This window comes from Scylla paramamosain, chromosome 31, assembly GCF_035594125.1.
Source record: "Scylla paramamosain isolate STU-SP2022 chromosome 31, ASM3559412v1, whole genome shotgun sequence".
NCBI lineage: Eukaryota > Metazoa > Arthropoda > Malacostraca > Decapoda > Portunidae > Scylla > Scylla paramamosain.
The window spans coordinates 4,548,085-4,573,084 of NC_087181.1; the positions used below are offsets into that span (position 1 = coordinate 4,548,085).

Genomic DNA, 25,000 nt, shown 5'->3' on the forward strand with positions numbered 1-25,000 from the left:
ATCAAATATTGGAAATAGCAATCGGCAGGAAAATTATAAAAAGTAATCCCCCATCAAAAGTTTGGATCCTGAGAAAGATCTGGGAGCTTTAGTGACAACAGATCTTAAACCAAGCAAACAATGCAACGAAGTCATTGAAATTGCCAATAAATTAATAGTTTTCACCTTCCAATCTGAAAAAAAAAAATCTCACCTTGTACAACTCACTTGTACGTCCTCATTTTGAATACAATGTAAAGTTTTTGTCATCCTGTTATAAAAGGAATATTGAGAGATTATAAAAAAAAACAATACGAAATAGAGTAACGAAAATTACTCGAAGGCTTCGCAGTAAACCCTACAAGGAACGCCTTAAAGAACGAGATCTATTCTCCCTCTCCAAACGCAGGCTAAGAGGGGATCTGATATTGCTTTACTAAACTTTTAAGGCTTTCACAAATATCAGACCGGAATTCTTCCTAAGATTCAACATGTCTAATATTACAAGAAACAATAGCAAATAATAGGTAAGCGATTTCAAACAAATGAAGCCAAACATTTTACTTCAATCGTGTCATAAATATGTTGAATTGTGTTCCATCAAGCGTCGTTAACTCAGGTACTGTTCACTCATTGAAAACCTGTCTTGACAAGTATGTAGACACTAATTCCCGGTTGTCATTGTTCATGTCTGAATAACGAACACGTTCACTCCGTACTGTCCGTGCTGGCATGTAGATTGTATGTGGTCGAAGTAGTCCTCCTGTCTTTCTTTAGTTTCCTCTCACACTTCATGTTGTTTTTTCTGTACAACATGGTACCATTTTTCATGTGACCCTTGCCTGAAGGGATAAGGGGTGGGGGATGGAAGGACCCTTCTTCTGTGCTATCCTTTCTCTACCACTAATAGAGTAGAATAGTTACCCAAACAGACTTACAAGGACCTCTTGGTCTGTTACTGTTTGGACTTCTTTTGTATTCGTTTGGTTCCTCTTTCTGTGCTATCCTGTTTGTCTCTTCCACTAGTTAGCGTAGAGTAGTTACCCAAACAGCCCAGTAAAGACCTCAGGAACTTTTGCTGTTTGGGCTTTGTTTTTATTCTCCTCCTCCTCCTCCTCCTCCTCCTCCTCCTCCTCCTCCTCCTCCTCCTCCTCCTCCTCCTCCTCCTCCTCCTCGTCCTTCTCTCATCACATGATGAAGAATTAGCTGTGAGGGGCATTGAAAACTCAAGGACCCAATCAGTGACTGTCATAGGGATTTGAGGTACCAGGGGTCACTGCTGCAGGAGTGCGGCGCTCCTTTACGAGAAGTGCACTCTTATAGGAGTCGCATGGTAGCCGGAGCCTGATTGACTGATGCCTCTCTTGAAAGCGCCAGGCACAGTATAGAGAACCCAGCAAGCCCAATTTTGTTACACTTTTTTTTTTTCAATTTTCCGCGCATGACGTCACGTTGTCGGAGATCAGGACAGCCAGATTCGCCTTTTTTAGGCCAAAACATAATTTTTGGCTTTTTTCATGCATTTGGTTTAAGGATATCTAGTTTGCCATGAATTACATTATTATTATTATTATTTTTTTTAATATGTTGCTTATATATGCTCCATTTGGCCATAACAAGTTTTTTTTTTTTTTTTCAAGTGGCTGATGTAATTTAAGGCTTCCTATCAACAGTTACCTGTGTTCATGAACAACCCAGGAGTACGTTGATAGGGTGCTGTCTATGGTAGTACCGTATATTTTGTTATGATGAGTCATTGGTAAACTCGTTTTCCATCCCCCAAAAGCGATCGTTCTGGTTGTTTATATTTATGTCGAGTGGGAAAGAAAAATGTCTAGAGCAGTGTGATTGAACTGTAGGCCCGCGCGCCAGTTGATTTAGTGTGGCCCGCGTGCACTCATTGATTAATTTTATATGAGGAAAAAAATACTTAAATGATATTCAGCAAAGGTCAAGTGTGTGGAATAGTAACGATTAGCTTGTTATGACATTGCTGCTACAATAACATAATGCCTGCAGAGCGAAAGTCCTTCCCCATGGTTATGAAGTAGGGACGTAGGTATATGGTACACGTCATGAACACGGCCACTTCTTTGTGCCAAGAACGTTTTCATAATGTGTTGTTAGTATTTTTGCATTCACTCCTGAACCCACCAATCTCAGTTAGTGTACATTGCATTGGGGTCAGGTTTCAGATGAGGCGTCGGGAGCTGTATGGCCTTAGGCCTAGTTGCCTAGCACATACCGTTTACAAGTAACTCTCTTCCACTGTCGGTATTCTCACACTGGAATTGAATTCTTTGAATTCGTTTCCGTTTTTTGGCCCAGGCGAAGGACTGACGAAGTACGTGGCACTTGTATACACAGATCGCCACTCCAGTAGTCCGCTATAGCCCAGTGCTCAGTACACATCGTGTAATATTTGGTAAATTCTGAAGTGGAATAATATAAACTTTGGGTTTTTTTACTGCCTGTTTTTGGGTCTTTTTGTAGTGCGTTTGGCCGTTTTGTCTTATTTTTTTGTTGGCTTTGGCCTTTTTCTGCTTCAGTAATCTGGGAACCCTGAGTGTACTGCCTTCAGTTCCACCCACCACTCACTCTGCCTTAGTGCTTCATTTTAAGTTTAAGGTACATCGCATCTCTAAAGTCCATGTGCGCAGCGCTTCTTATAAAGCACTATGCAAAATGTGCTTTATTAAAATGAATTTTTCGATGTTTATTCATCAGTTTAGTTTGTCATCCATAATCAGTATTATCATTATTAGTAATATTTATAATTACTGTGTGCACCGTTACCTAGTGAACAGAAAAGAAGAAAAACAAACCTCAACACACTTAAGAAGAAAGTATCCTACACAACACAAATAAGTAAATCTACATAAATGTTAACTTGAGGGAAAATCAAGTTGTACGGTAATAAATAAATTCTACAAAACAAATAGATTCAGTACATAAGTAACAGAAAAAAAAAAAAAACAGTAGGAAATATAGATGTAAATGCTAATGACACCGTGCAGAGCATAAAGAATAAAAAACAAGGTCTCCATCGTTACAAATACTGAACTATTAAAACTTACAGCTTACAAGATACGACGCGGAAATAAAAGGACACAAACCAGCTACACTACAATGATGGTGCCGATGACGATGATGACGGTAATAATAATAATTTTAATGATAATAATAATAGCAATAATAATAATTAATAATATATAATAATAATAATAATAATAATAATAATAATAATAATAATAATAATAATAATAATAATAACAACAACAACAACAGTACCACTTCACTACGTTTCGCCTCACGCGGGGAGCAGGGGTGGGAGGGGCACAGGTCTTTCTTCTTTTTCATGCAGTTTTCTTTTTTATACCTATGAAGCATAAACACACTTCCAGCCTCCGCTGGTCCCCCCTACCCTCTCTCTCTTAATCCTTCCCGACGCCGCCCTTCCTCCCAGTCGGAAGCTTTCATCCTGCTGATAGGTAGTAAAGCCTGTGTGAAGAAGTGAGTGCTTCACCAACTTTTTTCAGTGACATAATTTGATTGATGTCTATGTTGAGAGTGGACGTGAATTACGAATAAAGCAATCCGTGGTTCTCTGGGCTGAGTCATTCTCGTGCTGCAGGATGGACAGGTGTAATGGTGTGTTGTTATTGTTGTTGTTGTCGGTGGTGGTGGTGGTGGTGCAGCACAGGGGAGGGTTCCAGAAGGCTGCTCCATAACCAAGGAATTCCTGCCTCTGTAAAGTTCTCTGATCTTACCTACTGCTATTTGTACTCCACGACATACTCCCACAAGTCAACAGTTATCTAATTATCACTGTGGGATGAACGTTCACATTAGAATGAGCAGCAGTTTTTTTTATTGAACTTTTGGTGCTTCATGAACACAGGAAGGGAAATGATGTGTTCAAATATATCTTGTTTACCGTTGGGGTTTCATGGCGTAGTGACAGTCTTGGGAACCCAGTGTGTGTGGGATGCCAGCGGTCATATCCCATACAAAATACAATAAATAAATAACGTTATGAAAATAATTGACATCATAATTCTTTAATACATACTGGCGTGAACATAAGGTGGTTAAATAGAGCACCTTTACAAAAAAGATGGGGAAGATGGGGAAATAGACCAACTTTAAAAAAAAGAAAAAGGGCCCTCGTGGCCCAGTGGGTAGAGTGATGCACTTTGAGTTTGGCGTGAGGGAAGTGAGGGGCGCGTAGGTTCGAACCCCCCTCTCGGAACTCACAAAAACCTTGAAAGAGCATCCCTCCATCACCATGTGTGATGGAACTGCCCACGGGGAGGAGGGGAGGTGAGTGCGCAGCACCTCCCTACCCCTCCCCAGGGGAGGAAGGCACCGCCTTACCGGCCCCCGGGAGAGCAAGGGAGGTGAGTGCACAGCGCTTCCCTTCTCTCCCCTACCTAACCCTGGCAAGTCTGCGGACTACCAGGCAAAAAATAATAAAAATAAAAAAAAATAAAAAAAACAAAAAACAAAAAAAATAAATAAATAAATAAGGGTAAGTGCATAGCACTTCTCTTCTCTTCACCTAACAGAATAAAAAATATAAAGGTGAGTGCATAGCACTTCCCTTCTCTTCCAACCTACCAGGCAAAAGATAGAAAAAAAAATAAAGAATTAAGGTGAGTGCATAGCACTTCCCTTGTCTCCGGCAAAAGATAGAAAAGAAAAAATAAAGAATTAAGGTGAGTGCATAGCACTTCCCTTGTCTCCTAACCTACCACGCAAAAAAAAATAAATAAATAATAAAATAAAATAAATAAATAAATAAAGATAAATAAATAAAAATAAATAAAAAACCTCCTTACCACCTCGGACCTCGGGAGAGCAAGGGAGGTGAGTGCACAGCACTTCCCTTCTCTCCCCAAGTCTACGGACTGCCAGACCAAAAAGAATAAAATATATATAGGTATAAAAAATAATAAAAGTAATAAAAAAAAGATAAATGAAAAAATAAGTAAATAAAACAAAAACAATAAAACTCCTACTCCCCCCTCAATAAAACTGACTGAGTCTGGCAATCAACAATAAATAATAAAAATAAAACAATACCAACTGACTGACCCTGACAACCCCAAAGACCACCACCCACCTGGGAAGCACGGGAGGTGAGTGTGCAGCACCTCCCTACCCTTCCCAGTCTCCCAGTTTGACTTTGACCACCAATCTGACTCATCCTACCAACTCCAAAGAGCAACTCCAACTGTACAGACCACCACCACCACCACCCTTCTGGTCTCGGCAAGGTGAGTGCGTAGCACTTCCCTGGACTGACCCTGACTGACTGACCCTGGCAACTCCAAAAACAACCAACCTGACTGACTTACAGATATGTAATCACCTAACTGACTGGCCCTGGGGAGCATGGGAGGTGAGTGTGCAGCACCTCCCTACACTTCCCAGTCTCCCAGTTTGACCTGACTCATCCTGGCAACTTCAAAGAACAACTCCAAATGTACAGACCAACAGTACCTCCTACTCTGTGTCCCACTCTGACCCTGATCCATACATCCCTGGCTAGGTGAGTGCGTAGCACTTCCCTACCACCTGCCTTACTGACCCTGGCAACCATAAAAACAACCAACCTGACTGACCTACAAATCTTACTGTAATCTGGCAACAGACCACCAAACTGACTGACTCTGGGGAGCATGGGAGGTGAGTGTGCAGCACCTCCCTACCCTTCCCAGTCTCCCAGTTTGGCTTTGACCACCAATGTGACTCATCCTACCAACTCCAAATGTACAGACCACCACCACCACCCCTCTGATCCTGGCAAGGTGAGTGCGTAGCACTTCCCTCGACAGAGTGGGCCTGACTGACTGACCCCGGCAACTCCAAAAACAACCAATCTGACAAATGTTACAAATGTAACCTGGGGAGCATGGGAGGTGAGTGTGCAGCACCTCCCTACCCTTCCCTACCCTTCCCATAATAAATGAAAAATAAAAAATAAATAAAAACAAAAATAAATAAAGTAAAAACAATAAAACTCCTACTTCCCCCTCAATAAAATGACTGAGTCTGGCAATCAACAATAAATAATAAAAATAAAACAATACCAACCTGACTGACCCTGACAACTCCAAAGACCACCATCCCACCTGGGAAGCACGGGAGGTGAGTGTGCAGCACCTCCCTACCCTTCCCAGCCTTCTAGTTTGACTTTGATCCCCAATCTGACTCATCCTAGGAACTCTAATTGTACCGACCACCACCAGTACTCCCCACCCAGGCAACTGATCCTGGCAAGGTGAGTGCGTAGCACTTCCCGTGACTCATCCTGGCAACTCCAAAGACCCACCATCCTGACCGCCCCTGGGAAGCACGGGAGGTGAGTGTGCAGCACCTCCCTACACTTCCCAGTCCCCCAGTTTGACTTTGACCACCAATGTGACTCATCCTACCAACTCCAAATGTACACACCACCATCACCACCCCTCTGATCTTGGCAAGGTGAGTGCCTAGCACTACCCTTGACTGACGGGTTCTGACTGACTGATCCCGGCAACTCCAAAAACAACCAACCTGACTGATGTTACAAATGTAACCTGGGGAGCATGGGAGGTGAGTGTGCAGCACCTCCCTACCCTTCCCAGTCTTCCACCAACCTGACTTGAATTATGACTGGGGAGCAAGGGAGGTGAGTGTGCAGTACTCCTACTATCCCCACTCTGAATACCCTATCACCAACCAATTCAGACCACCAAACTGTCTTAGAAGAACAAGAACAGGAAGCAACGCCATCAGAGGAAGAAGAAGCAGCAGCAGCAGCATTACCGCCATCAGAGGAAGAAAACAAGAAAAAGAAGCAAAGAAAAAGAATTACCACCACTGTTATCGGAGGAAGAAACAGCAGCGTCACCGCCATCAGAGGAAGAAACATATATATGTAAACTACGACTGGTCAAACTTTCTCTGGCACCAGGCTAAGTTCGACCTGTGATGGGTTGTGTTTTGCGACGCCTTGAGATGAGAGGGAAAAAAGTTCCAGGGGTTCATGAAAGGAAAGTACGCTAACAGGGGACTGAATGTGAAAGTGCCAGGCAAGGCTGCTGCTTCAGACATCCACACTTCAACTTCAACTATGCATGCGAGAATGTTGCTGTATTCTTCCTCCTATTCCTCCTCCTTTTTTCTTCCGCACAAGACTGTCTTATTACTCCGTCCAAAGGCGGCAGTTCTTGTATAAGACTTGCAAACCTGTGTCCACTCATCCCAACTATCCAGAAATATATCTAATCTTCTAAAGGTCTGGCATCACGTGTTCAAGAGATTTATGTGTATTTTTTTTTTTTTATTTATGGTGGTGGTGGTGGTGGTGAAGGTGTAAATCTAGAATGAGAGTGAGCGTCTTTGTGTTTCCTCCACCGGGACGAAGAAAGAGAACAGGGATTCCTCATACTCCAGGAATTGCCTTTGTTTCCAGAAAACATTGAATAGTAAAGAAAAATTATTATTTGCTAGTTTTATCAAACTTTCTGTGGCACCAGGCTAAGTTTGACCTGTGATGGGCTTTGTTTAGAGATATCGCAATTTTTCACACTTGAGAGTATATTTCACTCTTATAATGAACGTACAAACTACAGCAGGAAATCAAAATAATGCTAAAAATGGAAGCATGGATTAAAGGATGCCAAATGTATAAAGACTTTAATAGTTTTAAATACTGAAGGAAAGACGGTAATTGTATTTCTTGCTACACATTTATATTTAACAAGTGAAGACAGACGTAGGTTGAAAACCAGCCCGGGAAGGAATGTCTGGCGCGTGGCGCTCCTCAAGGCGTCTTGCCTCGCCGGCACAACAATACATAAAGGACTGAGATGTGAATTAACACTGAAAGAACACTGGCCGGTGAGGTGCTCCTGCAGGGCCGAGGTGGACAGGTGTTTGTCCAGGATGCCTCGTGTTACTTCTCACCGCGTGTTTTATCTGTTGGAGATTATTACACTTAATATGCTGCTGTTGCTGCTGCTGCTGCTGCTGCTCTTGCTGCTGAAGCTGGTGCTGCTGCTGCTGTTGCCCTCGCTGATCTTGCTGCTCTTGTTGGTATTGCTGCTTTTACTTCCTTCATCAATAACTACCAGAACAACTGCTTCTGCTGCTGCTGCTGCTGCTACTACTGCTACTACTACTACTACTACTACTACTACTACTACTACTGCTGCTGCTGCTGCTGCTGCCGCTGCCGCTGCCGTTGTTGCTGTTGCTAATGTTGTTGTTGCTGCTGCTGTTACTGCTGCTGCTACTGCTGTTGCTGCTGCCGGTGCTACTGTTGGTGCTGCTGCTGGTGCTGCTGCTGGTGCTGCTGCGGCTGCTGCTCCTGTTGCTGCTGCTGCTGTTGCTGCTGCTGCTGCTGCTGCTGCTGCTGCTGGTGCTGCTGCTGCTGCTGCTGGTGCTAAACTTTACAAAAGACCACTGCTGTTTTTGCCATCGTTCGTGCTGTGCCTCTAATCGTCGTCGTCCTCGTTCTCATCGTCGTCGTCGTAACAGTAGCATCGCCTGTCAGAGTAAAAAGACTATATATATATATATATATATATATATATATATATATATATATATATATATATATATATATATATATATATATATATATATATAGGTAATAGTAGTTGATAACTTTGTGATATATAAATGTTGTATAGCAACGCGTTTCACGAGTTTGCAATTACAATTAGGATCATTTACTTTATTTCAACTTATATTCAAGTCGTTTATAGTGAATGACAGTAATACATAACTTCAAAACAATGTTATCCAAGAATACTCTTGAAATTTAGAGCACATTTCGCACTATTTTTCTGTTACAGTTTTGTGTACATGCATTATTTTTTTTTTATTATAGGAAATGGAAATTTCTCTGCTAATATAAATATTACATATTACAAGCATTAAAACGTGCACAACACCCACAACTCTGGGTGTTGCAAATGTTTAATTTTTTTTTGTATTTACAAGCGCATTTATAGTAATGTGATAAATAAATAAACTGCTGGTAATTATATATATATATATATATATATATATATATATATATATATATATATATATATATATATATATATATATATATATATATATATATATATATATATATATATATATATATATATATATATATATATATATATATGTATATATATATATTCAACGGTATTGCAGAATGCTCAAGCCTATAGTTTATAGACATAATGATTTTATCTCATCGTCCTGTTGCCAGCTGCATCACGCACTCAAAGACGGTATCCAAGATTCCTGGTCAGAGCTCCAGTGTCATCTACTTTCAGACTCCCCAAGATTTAGTGAATACCTCGAGTACTGACATGTCACGATCACACGTGGATATGGATACTTGGGCAGTGTGTGAGCTTTCAGTGCCTTCATGGGAGATCATATATAAGAGAGAGAGAGAGAGAGAGAGAGAGAGAGAGAGAGAGAGAGAGAGAGAGAGAGAGAGAGAGAGAGAGAGAGAGAGAGACAGAGAGAGAGAGAGAGCACTGCTAATAATTAGTTGGGTAACGCACAACATGCCTGGCGTCAGCGGGGATCAGGTGCCAGAACAGGAGAGAGTGGGAGGCTGGGAGTAGTTTCCTTTGCAAGAAGACATTCTGATACACGTAATGAATTGCAGGTTTAGGTATTTATAGAAAGTGCAGTCGTTATCTCCTCGTTATCTCTACTTTGCCGTGGAAATCTCTCTCTCTCTCTCTCTCTCTCTCTCTCTCTCTCTCTCTCTCTCTCTCTCTCTCTCTCTCTCTCTCTCTCTCTCTCTCTCTCTCTCTCTCTCTCTCTCTCTCTCTCTCTCTCTGTACCTGCCTTGGACAGTAAGCAATTAGTTGTTCTAGTGGCGGTGTTCCTGAAATAGAAATACTGAAAAGCACACTCCATCTTTTAATACCCAATTAGCGTGGCTTCCTGATGGGAGGTACGGTAGAGCACGCTTTCGTTTGTAAGCCAAGGGAAAGTAAGCGTCTTTCCTCCTCAGACCCTCACTAGCGCCAGGATTAGCTGTGTGCCGGGGAGTGCTGGTGAGCCGTGAGTAATGTTCACTCTTAGATACACGTGCAATGTAATGTATCTCCCTGTCATTATTTTTGTTTATTATTTATTATTATTTATTATGTTTATTATATTAATACATGTTTTTGTCTTTTTCCTTCCTTCCTTCCTTCCTTCCTTCCTTCCTTCCTTCCTTCCTTCCTTCCTTCCTTCCTTCCTGCCTCCCTGAGTGCCTGCCTGCCTGCCTTCCGTCACCCTTATATTCCTGTTTTTCATTTTATCCTTCCTTCTCTCTGCTATATATATATATATATATATATATATATATATATATATATATATATATATATATATATATATATATATATATATATATATATACATATATATATATATATATATATATATATATATATATATATATATATATATATATATATATATATATATATATATATATATATTTTCTCTCTCTCTCTCTCTCTCTCTCTCTCTCTCTCTCTCTCTCTCTCTCTCTCTCTCTCTCTCTCTCTCTCTCTCTCTCTCTCTCTCTCTCGGGAGTTCGTTGATGAATTGGCATGTTCTCATGACTCTCTACCAGTATTTATTGGTGTTTCATCTTTTTCTATCCTGCATGAGTCTGCTCCCGGGAATTAGGTATGGTAGTTGTACGGTGATAAATAATATTTCAGTGCGACCTTTGCAGTGTGTTCCTATATCTATGAAAGCTTTCGTTACTGTGGAGTGTGGCTCGAATATTATTATTGTTTTTTTTTTAATATAAATATTTTCGTTATATTTGTCCAGCACATTTTTGTTTATGCGCTAAGAAAGAAATTGACCATTTAAATCCCGAAGTTTAATTTCATTTGTATAAAGAAGTTTAAATTAGAGAGCGAAATGAAGAAGGACTCCTTAACGTGTGGGAAGTGCCTGCCAACCTACTATGGAGGCTGTGCTGCGTAAATCATGATTGTATAGGAGCGTGATGTAACCTGTTCACACTGATACCACTTACAGACAAGCCTTCAAGTACCTTGGTATTTCGTAGTAGTGGTTTAAATAATGTTTTGACTTGTTTAGATAATCATCAGAGAGAGAGAGAGAGAGAGAGAGAGAGAGAGAGAGAGAGAGAGAGAGAGAGAGAGAGAGAGAGAGAGAGAGAGAGGGGGGGGGGGCAGATAGGCAGGAAGGCAGACGGTCAAACAGACAGGCAGGGAGGCAAGCAAGCAAGCAAGCAAGCAAGCAAGCAAGCAAGCAAGCAAGCAAGCAAGCAAGCAGGGAGGCAGACAGACTAACGGGCATAGTCAGGCTAACTTGAAGAGGATAGGCAGGCAAAGAAGCAGGCAGACAGGCAGGCAGGCAAAAATAGAAGGCAAGGAAGCAGACAGACAGACAGACAAATAGACAGAGGGACAGATGGATGTGCGGGCAGGCACAGACATGGACAAAGTAGTTTTAAATAGTGGCAGAAACTGGAATATTTCATTCCAGTGAATATATTTTCACAATTTTTTTTGTAAAATACTTTAATAAATAGTTTATCGTGCCCTGCAGTGAGTACTTAACCAAAAGTCTAACTGAATTAGTCAGTGGGATATTAATACAGCATAATGTTTGCACAATATAAACGTATGCCTCTTCAGTTACTCGTATATTCTTTCGTGATAACAATTACTGTAAGCGAAGAAAATGCAAACATAGTGACCTAACTATATTTTTCTCTCATGGCCTCGTATTTACGGTATGCCATTTTTCGTGCACAATACGTAGTTGTCATTGATTTCCTAAAACTACTAAATATACCAGAAGACAGACCTACTGACCCATACTCGTAAATATTGTTCCACTCGTAATGTTACACCACACACACACACACACACAACATTAATACAAATAGATGCGCTGCAACAAAGCAACAGAGATTAGGATGCTCATTCTTACAGAGCATTATAGTGAACATGTGAGGCAGAGATAAACAGACAGACGCAGACAGACAGATTGATTTAAAACACTTAGTAACATGTACTTGTTATAAGCAATTCTAAGTGACCATTACTTTCCCGTTCATTCCCATTCATTGAAGCATTTCAGTGTTGAGACGCAAAGGTAGTGTAAGTGTTGAGGCAGCGGTGGTAGTGGCCCCTTGACCTCGCAGCGAGGCAGGAAGGGGAGGCGAGGGACACCAGCAGTGACTGGCCTGAAGGCGCCTTGCGTCCCGCCTCCTCTGTGCGACCCTCTCCCTTGATTGCCTTCATGCATCAATCGCAGCATGACTTGTGCTCCTCCTCTTCAGTCTCACTTAACTACCACCTTCATATTCTAGACACCGCTGAATGTTGGCAAGCTTTACATTTATTATTTTTGCTTCTTTTTATTTTCTTATTTGATCTTGTTATATATGTAATGGTGTTTGTTCGTTTTATTTTGTTGCAGCTGTTGTGCATATTTAACATTCTCAGCGTTTGAAGTGTGTTCTGTTTTCAGTGTTGTTTTCCATGTATCCATGTGTTCTTGCTTGGAGGAATTTGACACGTTTTATTTATGACATTTCGTGTTTTTGTTCAGTATTTATTCTTTCCTCTTTTGTTCATGTGTATGTTGTTAACTCATGCAGTAAATGATTTCTGGTGGTTCTGTTTATGATGCTTCATTTTTAGCTCTTTTTAGAATAGTGAAGCTGCATCACTTTTTTATGTGGATGTTTTGATATTTTCAGGAAAGGATGGCAGGTGGTGCCGCGGTGAACACTCCCAACACATGCAGGAGGAAAGTGAGTACTTGTTTCATTACATCATGTGTCCTCTATTTTGGGACTCGGTGTTAAACTTTTTTTTTTTTTTTGTCAACGGAAACCTGTCAATGTTGCCTGCCTTTCTCCTGTCAGCTTCCCACGAATCTGTGAATGAAAGAAAGGATGTGCTTCCATGGTATCGTGTCAGTAGTGTTATTCATTGAAGGATTAGTTTAAATCTTTTTCCAATGCATTGTTTTTGTCTCCCATGTTTCTTCCTTCCTAGGGTATATATATGAAAGAAGACAGAATGTAAATTTAGTCTATAATGTTCATTGCAACATATTACTGGGAAAAAAGTCCTTTGAGGATTAACTGAGAATCTTTTTCAAAACTAAAATTTTTGTATTCCAGTCTTCGTGTGCTTATTTTAATGTATGCATAGAGAAAAGAAGGATACGAAATCATATGTTTTCTATAATGGTGTCATCTTTTTGGTATAAATATTTACTTAGAGATTCAATTGAAACCTAACAATTTTTTTGCATTTTTGCGTTCGTTGTGTATATATATATATATATATATATATATATATATATATATATATATATATATATATATATATATATATATATATATATATATATATATATATATATCTTTTGTATGTACGTATATATGAGTGAAGAAAGGAAAGATGCAATTATAAAAAAAACTTTCCACAATAATGGGAATATTCACTTGAGGTCTTTTTTAGGTAACAAATATCAGATCTTCTAGTTTATATGTCTATTTATCCTCTACTGTGTTTTACCGTTATGTAGATTAATAATATTTTGCACGTTATGATAAAGTGTCCTTGGAAACTATTACTGTAACGCATTTCATTTTGTGTGAATTTGGTTTCCACGTAAAAAAAAAAAAAAAAAACTCTCCTTCTATGGAGAAAAGATATTTATATTTTCTTTGTTCAATTGGTATTGATATTATTTTTAACTCTGATTTCCCGGGAAGCGTTACCACCATGATATTTGTGACCTAACCTAAGGTAACTTTTTAGCGTCATAACCTTTGTTGCAGCTTCCTACATACAAAAAAATAAATAAATAAATAAAAAAAAATAAAAGTTTCGATTTCATTTTCGAAAACACTTCTTGGTAACTTTTGAAGGCGTATCTTTGTTATTTTATGTAATTTCTTCGTCAGACTCACCTTTTTTTGCTGTATTTTGCATATTTCGATTTATCGGCATGTGGGCGAAGGTTTCTGCCTCGCAACTCGCACAACTATCGCCTCATCACTACAGATCGAGCTCGAGCGCACAAAATGCGCCAATTATTTGCCATAACTCACTTCATATACGGGAAAGGGTTGTGGGAAGAAGGTGGTGTGAGGAGTAAACATAGGAGAAATTAGTTAAATCTAGAAAGGTAGCTAGCTCAGGGAAGGTGAGAAATAGCTTAAGTATTTACCACATAAAATGTAGCAGTATTTTGAATAAAATAGACTTGCTTAGAAGAATAGTGTGTGTAGAGAAATTTGATATCATTGCTTTAACTGAAACTTGGTTAGATATGTGAGGAAAAGTATTTAATCCAGAGGTCAAGATAGATGGTTATACATTGTTCTATAAAGATAGGGAAAACAGGAGATGAGGAGGCGTCGCGTTATACGTTAGGGACACATTACAGTGTTGTATTAACAGTAGATTTAAAACAGATAGGAAAGCAGTAGTAGTACAGCAATGTACAGTAGTGGGAGTAGTGTAGAGATCACCGACCAGTACAAAGGAAATTAACACCTCACTGTGGCAGGAAATAAATAGAGCAGGCAGGTACAGTCAGGTATGTGTGGTAGGAGATTTTAATTTTAGGAATATCGAGTGGAGTCTGGTGGTGGGTAAGAAGGAAGCAGAATTTGTTAAGGTAATTCAGGATAAATTTTTAAAACAGGTAGTCGTAGAACCCACAAGGGGAAATAATATTCTAGATTTAATTCTTACTAAAAGGGAGGAAGCAGTCACGTAGGTAGAGGTTGGAGGACAGGTAGGTAACATTGACCATAGGGAAATTAGATACAATTTAAAATAGGAAGAATCTTTTAGAAGCAAAAACACTAGTAAAATACTTGACTTTAGGAGAGCAGAATTTGAGGAATTAAAAAGGTACCTCCAAGGAGTTGACTGGCAACGGATGCAGGGTAAGGTCAGGTCCGGGACGGAGTTGAGAGAGATAAGGCAAGATGTGAGAGGTGAGGTGAGGTGTGAGGGTGTAGGACAAGAGGAGGTAAGATGTGTTCCGAAGGGGCGGAGGAGAGAGGGAGGGGTATATGGGTGTGAGTATGGTGGAATGTCAGGTCATGCTGAAATGAGAGAGGTGAGGTCGAGGCGAGTAGATGAGGGAGTAGAGAGGATGGTAGGGGCCGAGATGAGGGAATTAGGTGAAGTAAATGTAGATGAATTGTATAAATATTTCGTAGATAAAGTTCATACAGGTCAGTTAGCATATATCCCGTATAGGGCAATAAGATCACAGAAAAATTATCCTAAATGGATGACTGCTAGGTTAAAACATTATATAGGGTAAAAGAGAAGTATATATAAGACATTAAGGGCAGGTGAAGAAGTTTTAAGGTCACAATATAATGAATTAGAACAGTCAAGAAGTTAACGAGGAAAACTAAGGGCAATTATGAATTAAGTGTAGCCAGCCATGTGAAGACGGACCTCAAGGGATTTTATCAGGAATAGAGGACGAAGAATAAGGATACTATAGGTCCATTACAGGCAGCAGATGGGGAACTGGTTAGTTCTGGGGAGGAGATTAGTAAAATTCTGAATAAGTATTTTTTATCTGTCTTCACCCAGGAAAACATGCAGGATATGCCAGATAGTGAACAGATGTTTAGAGCAGATGAGAATGAGAAGCTGACAGATATTTCAATAACTAGAGAGATAGTGGAACAGGAGATAGATAGGCTAAAAAAAGTTCAAGACACCAGGACCAGATGAAATATATCTCAGAGTACTTAAGGAATGCAAAGAGGTTATTAGTGAGCTGTTAGTTTCTGTATTTTGGAAATCACTTGAGTCAGGTGAGGTACCAGTAATGTGGAAGCAGGCTAATGTAGTACCCATCTTTAAGAAAGGGGATAAAACTTTAGCGTCTAACTATAGATCTGTCAGCTTAAAATCAGTTATAGGTAAAATATTAGAGTTAATAATAGCGAGGAACATTAGGGAACATTTAGACAAACATAACTTGATAAATCAATCACAGAATGGCTTCACGAAGGGGAAGTCTTGCATGACAAACTTATTAAGTTTTTACAGTAAGGTGTACGAGGCAGTAGATAATGGTGATAGTTATGATATCTTGTATCTGGACTTTAATAAAGCATTTGACAAGGTGCCCCATGAAAGGCTCCTGAGAAAGGTTAGGGCACACGGGATAGATGGGAAGGTGTTAGGCTGGATAGGGTCATGGCTTAGCGACAGGCGAGAAAGAGTTGTAATAAACGGCTCGAAATCCGAGTGAGGTCTTGTAATCAGTGGGGTGCCACAGGGATCAGTATTAGGGACATTGTTATTTCTAATATATATCAATGACTTAGTTAGTGGAATTAGTAGTGATGTTAGTAAATTTGCAGATGACACAAAGATAGATTAATTAGATCAGAATCGGGTGCCTTCGCCTTGCAGGCAGATTTAGGATGAATGAATGGACGGACATATGGCAAATGCAATTTAATATCAATAAATGCAGAGTACGTAGCGTAGGTAGAGGAAACCCACACGGTAGGTACACATTAAACGAACAATCTCTGGTAGTTACAGGGTACGAGAAAGATTTAGGAGTTATAGTTAGCTCTGAACTCCGTTTAGGAAAACAATGCATAGAGGCTAGAAACAGGACAAATAGAATACTAGGATTAATTTTTAGGAGTGTTAAAAGTAGAAGGTCGGAAGTAATATTAATGATATTCTTGGCGCTGGTCAGACCTCATCTAGACTACTTTGTGTAATTCTGGTCCATACATTACAGGAAAGATATAGGTGTATTAGAATCAGTACAGAGGAGAATGACAGAAAGGATACAGGGGATGAGGAGTATTCCTTACGAGGCGAGATTGAAGTCATTAAATCTACATTCTTTAGAGAGACGTAGGTTAAGAGGGGACGTGATAGAAGTCTTTAAGTGGTATAAGGGTTATAACAAGGGGGATGTAAGCAAAATTCTTTGGATCAGCATCCAGGGTAGAACAAGAAATAACACGTTCAAGCTTGGAAAATTTAAGTTTAGGAAGGAGATAGTAAAAATTGGCTCTCGAATAGAGTGGTAGATGAGTGGAACGGACTCATTAATCATGTTGTTAGTGCTAGGACATTAGAGAGCTTTAAGAGAAGATTAGACAGGTTTATGGATGGGGATAATAGATGGAAATAGGTAAGTATATTTTCATAAAGGGACTGCCACGTGTAAGCCTGGTCGCTTCTTGCAACTTCCTTTATTTCTTATGTTCTTATGTTCTTATGATAGCCAGTCTTGGTTGACACCATCAGACTCAGACACTTTTTTTTTTTTTTTTTGTCTTTAGGGTTTAACACAGTCCTCTGATTTTGTGTTTGTCTTGTCGGATGCAGCAGCGGCGGGAGCTTTTTCCTTCCTCGCGGCCAGACGACGCGGACTGGCTTTTTCCTGCTCCTCCTGACACACTCACAGTTTACCGGTGAGTGAAGGGGACGGAGCTGTTTTTGTAGCGCAGTGTACGTCCTTCCATTTTTAGGTTGACATTTAAGTGAAGCCTGTCATGCTTGCCTATGTTTTTCCATGTGCATGTAAGGTAAGGGTGCTTGGCAAAGTGTCTGTCTCACTGCAGACACTTGCTTTATGATGTACTGTAATAAACAAGTAATTTCTCAATGTAAAGGAAACAGTGAGTCACAAAAGTGCCTCTCAGTACGATGTGGTAATGAAAAGCAGAATATGAATTAAATAGATAATAAATAAGTGAATAAATAAATAAATAAATAAATGGACGAATTAATGCATACCTTGTAGAAGTTTTCATACCTGCTGAGCTTACCATACCAAATACACTGATATGCTACAAAAAATGCACACAAGTATATGAAGATGGAAAAAAATGTGGGAAGTCTGTCTTGTGTTGTTATTTCTATGGTTACTGCTCTTCAGAATTTGCCATCAGCATGCGTCTCTCCTTCCCCACGCTGACGCTACACAAGACTTTCACCTTTATTCCGTTCCCTTTCAGCAGTCCAGGAGTCAAGCAATATTTTCATTCTTTCATCCCTTTCATTGGTAAAACTCTGGAATTCTCTGCCTGTTTCTGTTTTTTCCCCTTCCTGTGACTAGTTGTTTTAAGAGTATTGAGGCACTTCCAGAAACATATTTAGTTTTTTTTTTATTGACTTTTATTTTTTTTTTTTTTTTTGTCTGTATGTATGAAAGCGGCAACTGAAAATATTTTTTTTTGTTCCTCTGTTTGCCATTCGCCAAGAAGATATGAGAGCGTGAGTATAAATAATGGCTATATGCAAATGTAAGAATACCATTTTTTAGTGACTCTAAATTAAACATGCATTGCATTGTTTACTCCAGTTTACTCAAGTTGAGCCGTCCAATATATTTTCCATGTAAATGATTTTTGTGTTCACCTATTTGAATTTTTATTTCCAAATGCAGCTCCATGTTTTTAAGAAGCACAGAGGGTTGGAGAAAGAGAAATCCTTCCTGAGTGTTAATAGGTGAATGTTAATAACAGAAGTAGTAGCAATAGTAGTAGTAGTAGTAGTAGTAGTAGTAGTAGTAGTTGTTGTTGTTGTTGTTGTTTTTGTTGTTGTTGTTGTTGTTGTTGTTGTTTTTGTTGTTGTTGTCGTTGTTGTTGTAGTAAAGAGCAAGATTATTATCTGGAGTGACACCAATTCAGTTTTTTGTATAATTTGTATTTTCTTACTATTATTCCACACCTTGTCAATCGATGCAAGGAAAAAAAAGAAAAGCAAAAAAAGAAAACGTATATTAAAAAAGTGAGAGGCAAGACCAGCAAGTGAAACACGCCCTGCCTTCTCCATAGACTTGACGTGTTTACTGCCGCGCTTCCTGCCTGATAATTATACAGTCTTACGCTGGAGGCGCTTAATGTGGTGCATTTGTATGAAAGAATTTACTTTTTGCCTTGAATCTCTCTCTCTCTCTCTCTCTCTCTCTCTCTCTCTCTCTCTCTCTCTCTCTCTCTCTCTCTCTCTCTCTCTCTCTCTCTCTCTCTCTCTCTCTCGCTCTCTCTCTCTCTCTCTCTCTCTCTCTCTGTGACGTGCAACAGTGTGGGTGTCGTGAGCATAGCAAACGGCCAAATGTGCGGCGACTAGCTAGTGTTTGCGTGCGCCGGATGGGGCGTGCAGTTTGGATGTCAAAGAGGAATGCAAGTGGTCGGAATAAGGCGGAGGAGGAGTAGGAGCAGTAGGAGGAGGAGGAGGAGGCGTAGCGTAGCGTGGTCTGGATGGCGTGCAGGATTATGTGACGCTCAGAGGCAGCTTCCCTACACTGTAAGCTTCTATTAGAGTGAGCCACGTGACGGGGTGCGCTCTCAGGGTGATTGCTTGTATTCTATGTAGCCTGGCGGGGCTGTGGCACTCCCTGCAGGTTATTGGCTCAGGAGGGTGAGGTAATGTCGGATGTTAGTGTGGTACTCTGCTGTGGGTGATGGGTTGTTTGTAATGATACAGCGCCTAAAGTTTGTTAAAGTGATGCAGGTTGGAGAGCATAAATACAGTGACATCATCACCACTATAGTCTCTCCCTTTACGCTGCAACGGAATGATGTAGTAGTGGTGATGTAGTCTGGGACAATGATGTACACTAGAAAAAATAGATAAAGATCCCAGTAATATCAACAGTTCCATTCTCGTGAAAGGTTTAGTGTTCCTTTATTTTCTTCATCTTCAGCATTTCCACTTTATGTTCACTTAACTTGACAAGTGTGTTCCTCGTGTGTCATTTTACACTCCTTCATATCATGATTTATACAAAAACAAAAACCATACTGTTATTTTATTGATTTTCATATCCTCACACAGAGGACAATTTTTAACAATAAGTAGGGCTAAACATCAGCCTCACCTCCGCCATCTCCTTTTAATTTGTCTGAAGAAAGGAAAAAATCTAAGTTCTTTTCCATATTTTCATTCATATAGACCATTAATAATGTATAGGATTAAAATATAGCCTTAATCCCTCTATGCCCTTTTTGCCGTGATATCTTTTGCCCCTGCACGCTGGTATGGTCCGCCTGGCCCTCTTCCCCGGCCCCTTCCCCTTGACAGACCCGCGTGTGGCCGTGAAGTGTGGCTCCTCAAGTGGTCATCCAATATTGCTCTTAAAAATGGTCCCGTGATGCGTCTACAGAATGGTTGCTGAAAGCGGGTTGCTTGGGTGGGGGGAGAGGGGACAGATGTGGCCCTCTGTCCTAGAACTCTCTCTCTCTCTCTCTCTCTCTCTCTCTCTCTCTCTCTCTCTCTCTCTCTCTCTCTCTCTCTCTCTCTCTCTCTCTCTCTCTCTCTCTCTCTCTCTCTCTCTCTCTCTCTCTCTCTCTCTCTCTCTCTCTCTCTATTGATACCACGTGGTATACAAAAACCACATAGAACTGGAGAGAATAGTGAGGGAAAGAGTTGTGGTCTGTCTACTTTTGTTTGTGAGGGAGAGTGTAACTGCATGATAGTTGTGTGATGTGGTGTGTGCGTAGAGCAGGTGAAGGCACAGTTTGGTTGTTGAGGGGTGATGCAGCATTCTTGCGTTGCGCTTTCCAGGGAAATTACCTCAGAGTGTTACGTCATAATGAATAAGACAAGTGAAGAAGCTTTCTTTCTTTTGAATACCGTCTTTTGGGAAATGTTGATTTTTTTTTTATTTTGTGCAAAAGACAAAAAAAAAAAAAACGTACAATTTTTAGTAGAGTGAAAAAAATCTACAATTCACCATAAGGAGGAAGAACAGAAAAATTACGAACTATACCACCACCACCACCACCAACACTACTACTACTACTACTACTACCTCTACTATTACTACTACTACTACTACTACTACTACTACTACTACTACTACTACTACTACTACTACTACTACTACTACTACTACCACCACCACCACACCTCACTCAACTTCTCCCATTTTCACGAATTCCTCTCTTCTCTTGCTTCGTTATACCATCCTTCATCCTCTCTCCCTTACGTTCTATCCTTCCTTTCGCCGACATAATGCTTGCAACAGACGCCCCTCCTCTTCCTCCCCCTCCTCCTCCAGTCCCGTAGCATTAGCAGGGCCTTGTCTCCCCTTATAAGCAGGGATGCTTAGTGGAACATGTCGAAATAGCGTTGCCTAGCCGCCGCCGAGTATAGGAGTGTATTAAGGGTGCATTATCTCTAACTGACTGTCTTCAGCCTCTCTCTCACCGCCGCAATGTTGCATATCTAACTGTCTTCTACCGCTATTTTCATGCTAACTACTCTTCTGATCTTTCTAACTGCATGCCTGCCCTCCTTCCGTGGCCTCGCTGCACAAGACTTTCTTCTTTCTCTCACCTCTATTCTTTCCACCTCTCTAACGCAAGAGTTAACCAGTATTCTCAATCATTCATTCCTTTCTCTGTTAAACTTTGGAACTCCCTGTCTGCTTCCGTATTTTCACCTTCCTATGACGTGAACTCCTTCAAGAGGGAGGTTTCAAGAGACTTATTCATCAATTTTTGACCACTGCTTTGACCCTTTTATGGGACTGGCATTTCAGTGGGCATTTTTTTTATTAGATTTTTGTTGCCCTTGGCCAGTGTCCTTCCTACATAAAAAAAAAAAAAAAAATATCTCGGTACAGTGGCGATGAGCGGGGAGATGGGTCGGTGAGTATGTTCAGGCGCAGATAGAGAAATGTGTTATTGGTCTGACGAATTGATTAATGAATAGGTATCTGGTTGAAAAGATAGATTTACAGATAGATGGCTGGATGGGTAAATGGTTAAATAGATCGACTGGCTGATAAATAGATTGAGATAGATAGATAGGGAGAGATATACAGATAAAACAACGACGAATGGGTAGGTAAGTGAAGAAACACAGGATGGTTGAAGAGCAATATACATAAACAAATAAGAAGAAAGTGGAAGTGTAAGCGATGAATCAGATAAAGAGAGAAATTAGCTGTATATTGATGGACAGAACATATAGAAATGCAACTGTAAATCATGGTAAACAAACTAAGATAAATAAAGGTATGTACTATGTTAGAAGGAAATGACATTAGAGAGTCAGCCAACACATCAGACATTCAGAAAGCAGGACAGACAAAGACACATAGACACACTGACTGATGGGTGCATATGCCAAATGAAATAGTAAACAAACATTCATATATAGAATCATTACAAATAGACAAATATCAGAAACTTTGCGGCAGACAGACTGAATTTCGCATAACGAAAATATTTGTATGTTCATGTTTGGTAACTTACACACGAGCAATGGATAAAAAAGAGATTTTACATATAAACCTAGAGAAACAAAGGAAAGCAAAACATTATAAAACAAAAAAAGACACATAAAAAAAAATGAATCCTCCTGTGAATCACGTTGCAGACAGAGGCGCCCACACACACACACACACACACACACACACACACACACACACACACACACACACACACACACACACACACACACACACACACACATACACACACACACACACACACACTTTCCTGTCGCCAAAAATACACACAATTCTCCTGCTACTCTATGAATTACCTTACTAGAAATTAAAAATGCATATTATGAATTTTGTATATTGTTGTGTGGATCACTGGAATTGTGTTGAAACCATGGAGAGAGAGAGAGAGAGAGAGAGAGAGAGAGAGAGAGAGAGAGAGAGAGAGAGAGAGAGAGAGAGAGAGAGAGAGAGAGAGAGAGATTGGATGTCTTGCAACACAATACACATGCATATATATCGTGCACATTATTCTTCCTCTTTCTTTTTTCTTTCTTGCGACATTTGGAAAAAGCAAATGTTGAGATAGTGTGTGTGTGTGTGTGTGTGTGTGTGTGTGTGTGTGTGTGTGTGTGTGTGTGTGTGTGTGTGTGTTTGTGTGTGAAATAATAGACAAACGGACAGACAAACAGATACATTACAATACACAAAATTGCACATAAGCTGGGGACAGAGACTCCCATCCAATCACGCACCCACCCACACAAGACAGACAGAAGGTCAAAGATATACTGATATACGTACTGACATACATTCTTCATCTCTTCGGTCAATATGAAGACGCTACACGAACTTACATATTGTACTGTGCGTCTCGAAGGAGTAACGCCGGGAGATGACAACGTCCGCCCTTTACTGCTCAGGGAAGCACAGGGACTGAGTGTGTTGCTGGCAGTTTGTTGCAGTTTTAGGATTCCCGAAGGCTGACGAAGAGTTTTAAAAGTATGAATGTATGGGAGAGAGAGAGAGAGAGAGAGAGAGAGAGAGAGAGAGAGAGAGAGAGAGAGAGAGAGAGAGAGAGAGAGAGAGAGAGAACACAAACATAAAATCGGAGAGAATGAAAAAGAAAGTTTAAAGTAAAAAAAGAATGAAAAAAAAAGCTTCAATCGTATAGACAAGTAAATGTATATACATGCTGACACAGACACACACACACACACACACACACACACACACACACACACACACACACACACACACACACACACACACACACACACACACACACACACACACACACACACATTGACAGTCATACCACCACACAAAAAAGAAAAAAAAGCCAGAAAATAACAGAAAGAAGTGAAAAAAAAGAAAACATTGAAAGACATAAGCCGTAGTGAACAAGTGACATCAGGAAGAGAATGTAATCTAATTTTACTAGGTGCCTGAAGTTACTCGGAGAATGACATCATGCTTAAAGGAAAGTGAGGAAAGAAAATAGCATGCTTTAACTTGGAAAAAAAAAAACTGCGGTAATGAACAAGGGAAATATGAGGAAATAAAGCACTAAAGTGGGAAAATGTGTAGCAGATTGAAAGGAAAAAAAATGAAATTAAGTGCTAAAAATGGGTGATGCCTACTTAGAGAGAGAGAGAGAGAGAGAGAGAGAGAGAGAGAGAGAGAGAGAGAGAGAGAGAGAGAGAGAATGTGTCTTTCCTGTCACCTCAGATAAAAATCTATATATTTTTTACGACATTTCATTGGCGCTGAAGAACACAGACAATGAAAAAGTAAATATGACGGTTCCTTCTTTCATATTTATTTCTTATGACATTTTATGAGACAAGACTGTACTTCGGTATCCTTATGTTATATTGTTATTTTGTCTTTTTATTTATTTATTTATTCTCTGCTTATTACTTATATCTAATACATATACTTTTCCTGTCCTTTGTTTTCTAACATTACTTTGTTATTTTATGCTGTTTCTTTATTGTATACATTGTTGCACGTGAGTATAAGAGTTTTTTTTTTTTTTTTTTGTAAGAGGGAAAAAAAAGTCATTTCGAATTTTATCTGTGGAAAGAAAACGTGTGTGGGATTTTTCTGAGGAACGTTATTCGTGTGTTGAGAGAGGAGAGTTTTTAAAGTTCATTAAATGCTCTCTCTCTCTCTCTCTCTCTCTCTCTCTCTCTCTCTCTCTCTCTCTCTCTCTCTCTCTCTCTCTCTCTCTCTCTCTCTCTCTCTCTCTCTCTCTCTCTCTCTCTCTCTCTCTCTCTCTCTCTCTCGCTTTAGTTAACAGTGGAACCTTGCACAGTTTAAGTGGATGAGGAGAGAAAATAGAGATACAGATGGATGGATGGATAGATAGATAGGTAGAGAGATAAAAGTTAGATAGACAGATAAGTAGATGGATAGACAGATAGATAGGAGGTCATATTTGCCTTGATATCGCCGTGTAATAAGCCCCGAGGAATTCATTCTTCATAGAACGTTAATTGATTTATAGGCGGAAGGCGAAGCAAGGCAGCACATGTGAAAGGTAATGCAGGATAAGATAATGTGATATGACTGCCATTTAGCGTCCTTGTGTGTGAGGTCCACAAGGCCAGAGTGAAGGGGGAGGGCACATATCAACTTATTGTAACCTTCGTAACTCTACTGACTGGATTACATTCACGGGAGTTAGTCATTATTACATACGAGTACATACATGTTGCGACAGTAAGAAAAGTATGCCTGTGCCGGTTTT

At 39.9% G+C, this 25,000-nt stretch overlaps 1 protein-coding gene and 1 long non-coding RNA gene across 7 annotated transcripts in view; both read left to right on the top strand.

The window, feature by feature from the left end:
• Window positions 1–25,000, top strand: part of LOC135116399 (uncharacterized) — a 294,907-nt gene that overhangs the window by 253,096 nt on the left and 16,811 nt on the right. For all 6 annotated transcript variants that reach the window (XM_064033836.1, XM_064033838.1, XM_064033840.1 and 3 more), the window contains 2 exons: window positions 12,737–12,790; window positions 17,394–17,479. In XM_064033836.1, the coding sequence (XP_063889906.1) occupies window positions 12,737–12,790; window positions 17,394–17,479 (140 nt within the window). The remainder of the gene's footprint in view (window positions 1–12,736; window positions 12,791–17,393; window positions 17,480–25,000) is intronic.
• Window positions 3,646–5,514, top strand: LOC135116402 (uncharacterized). The gene is made up of 2 exons (XR_010276294.1): window positions 3,646–4,634; window positions 4,698–5,514. It is a non-coding gene; the product is annotated as an uncharacterized LOC135116402 (long non-coding RNA).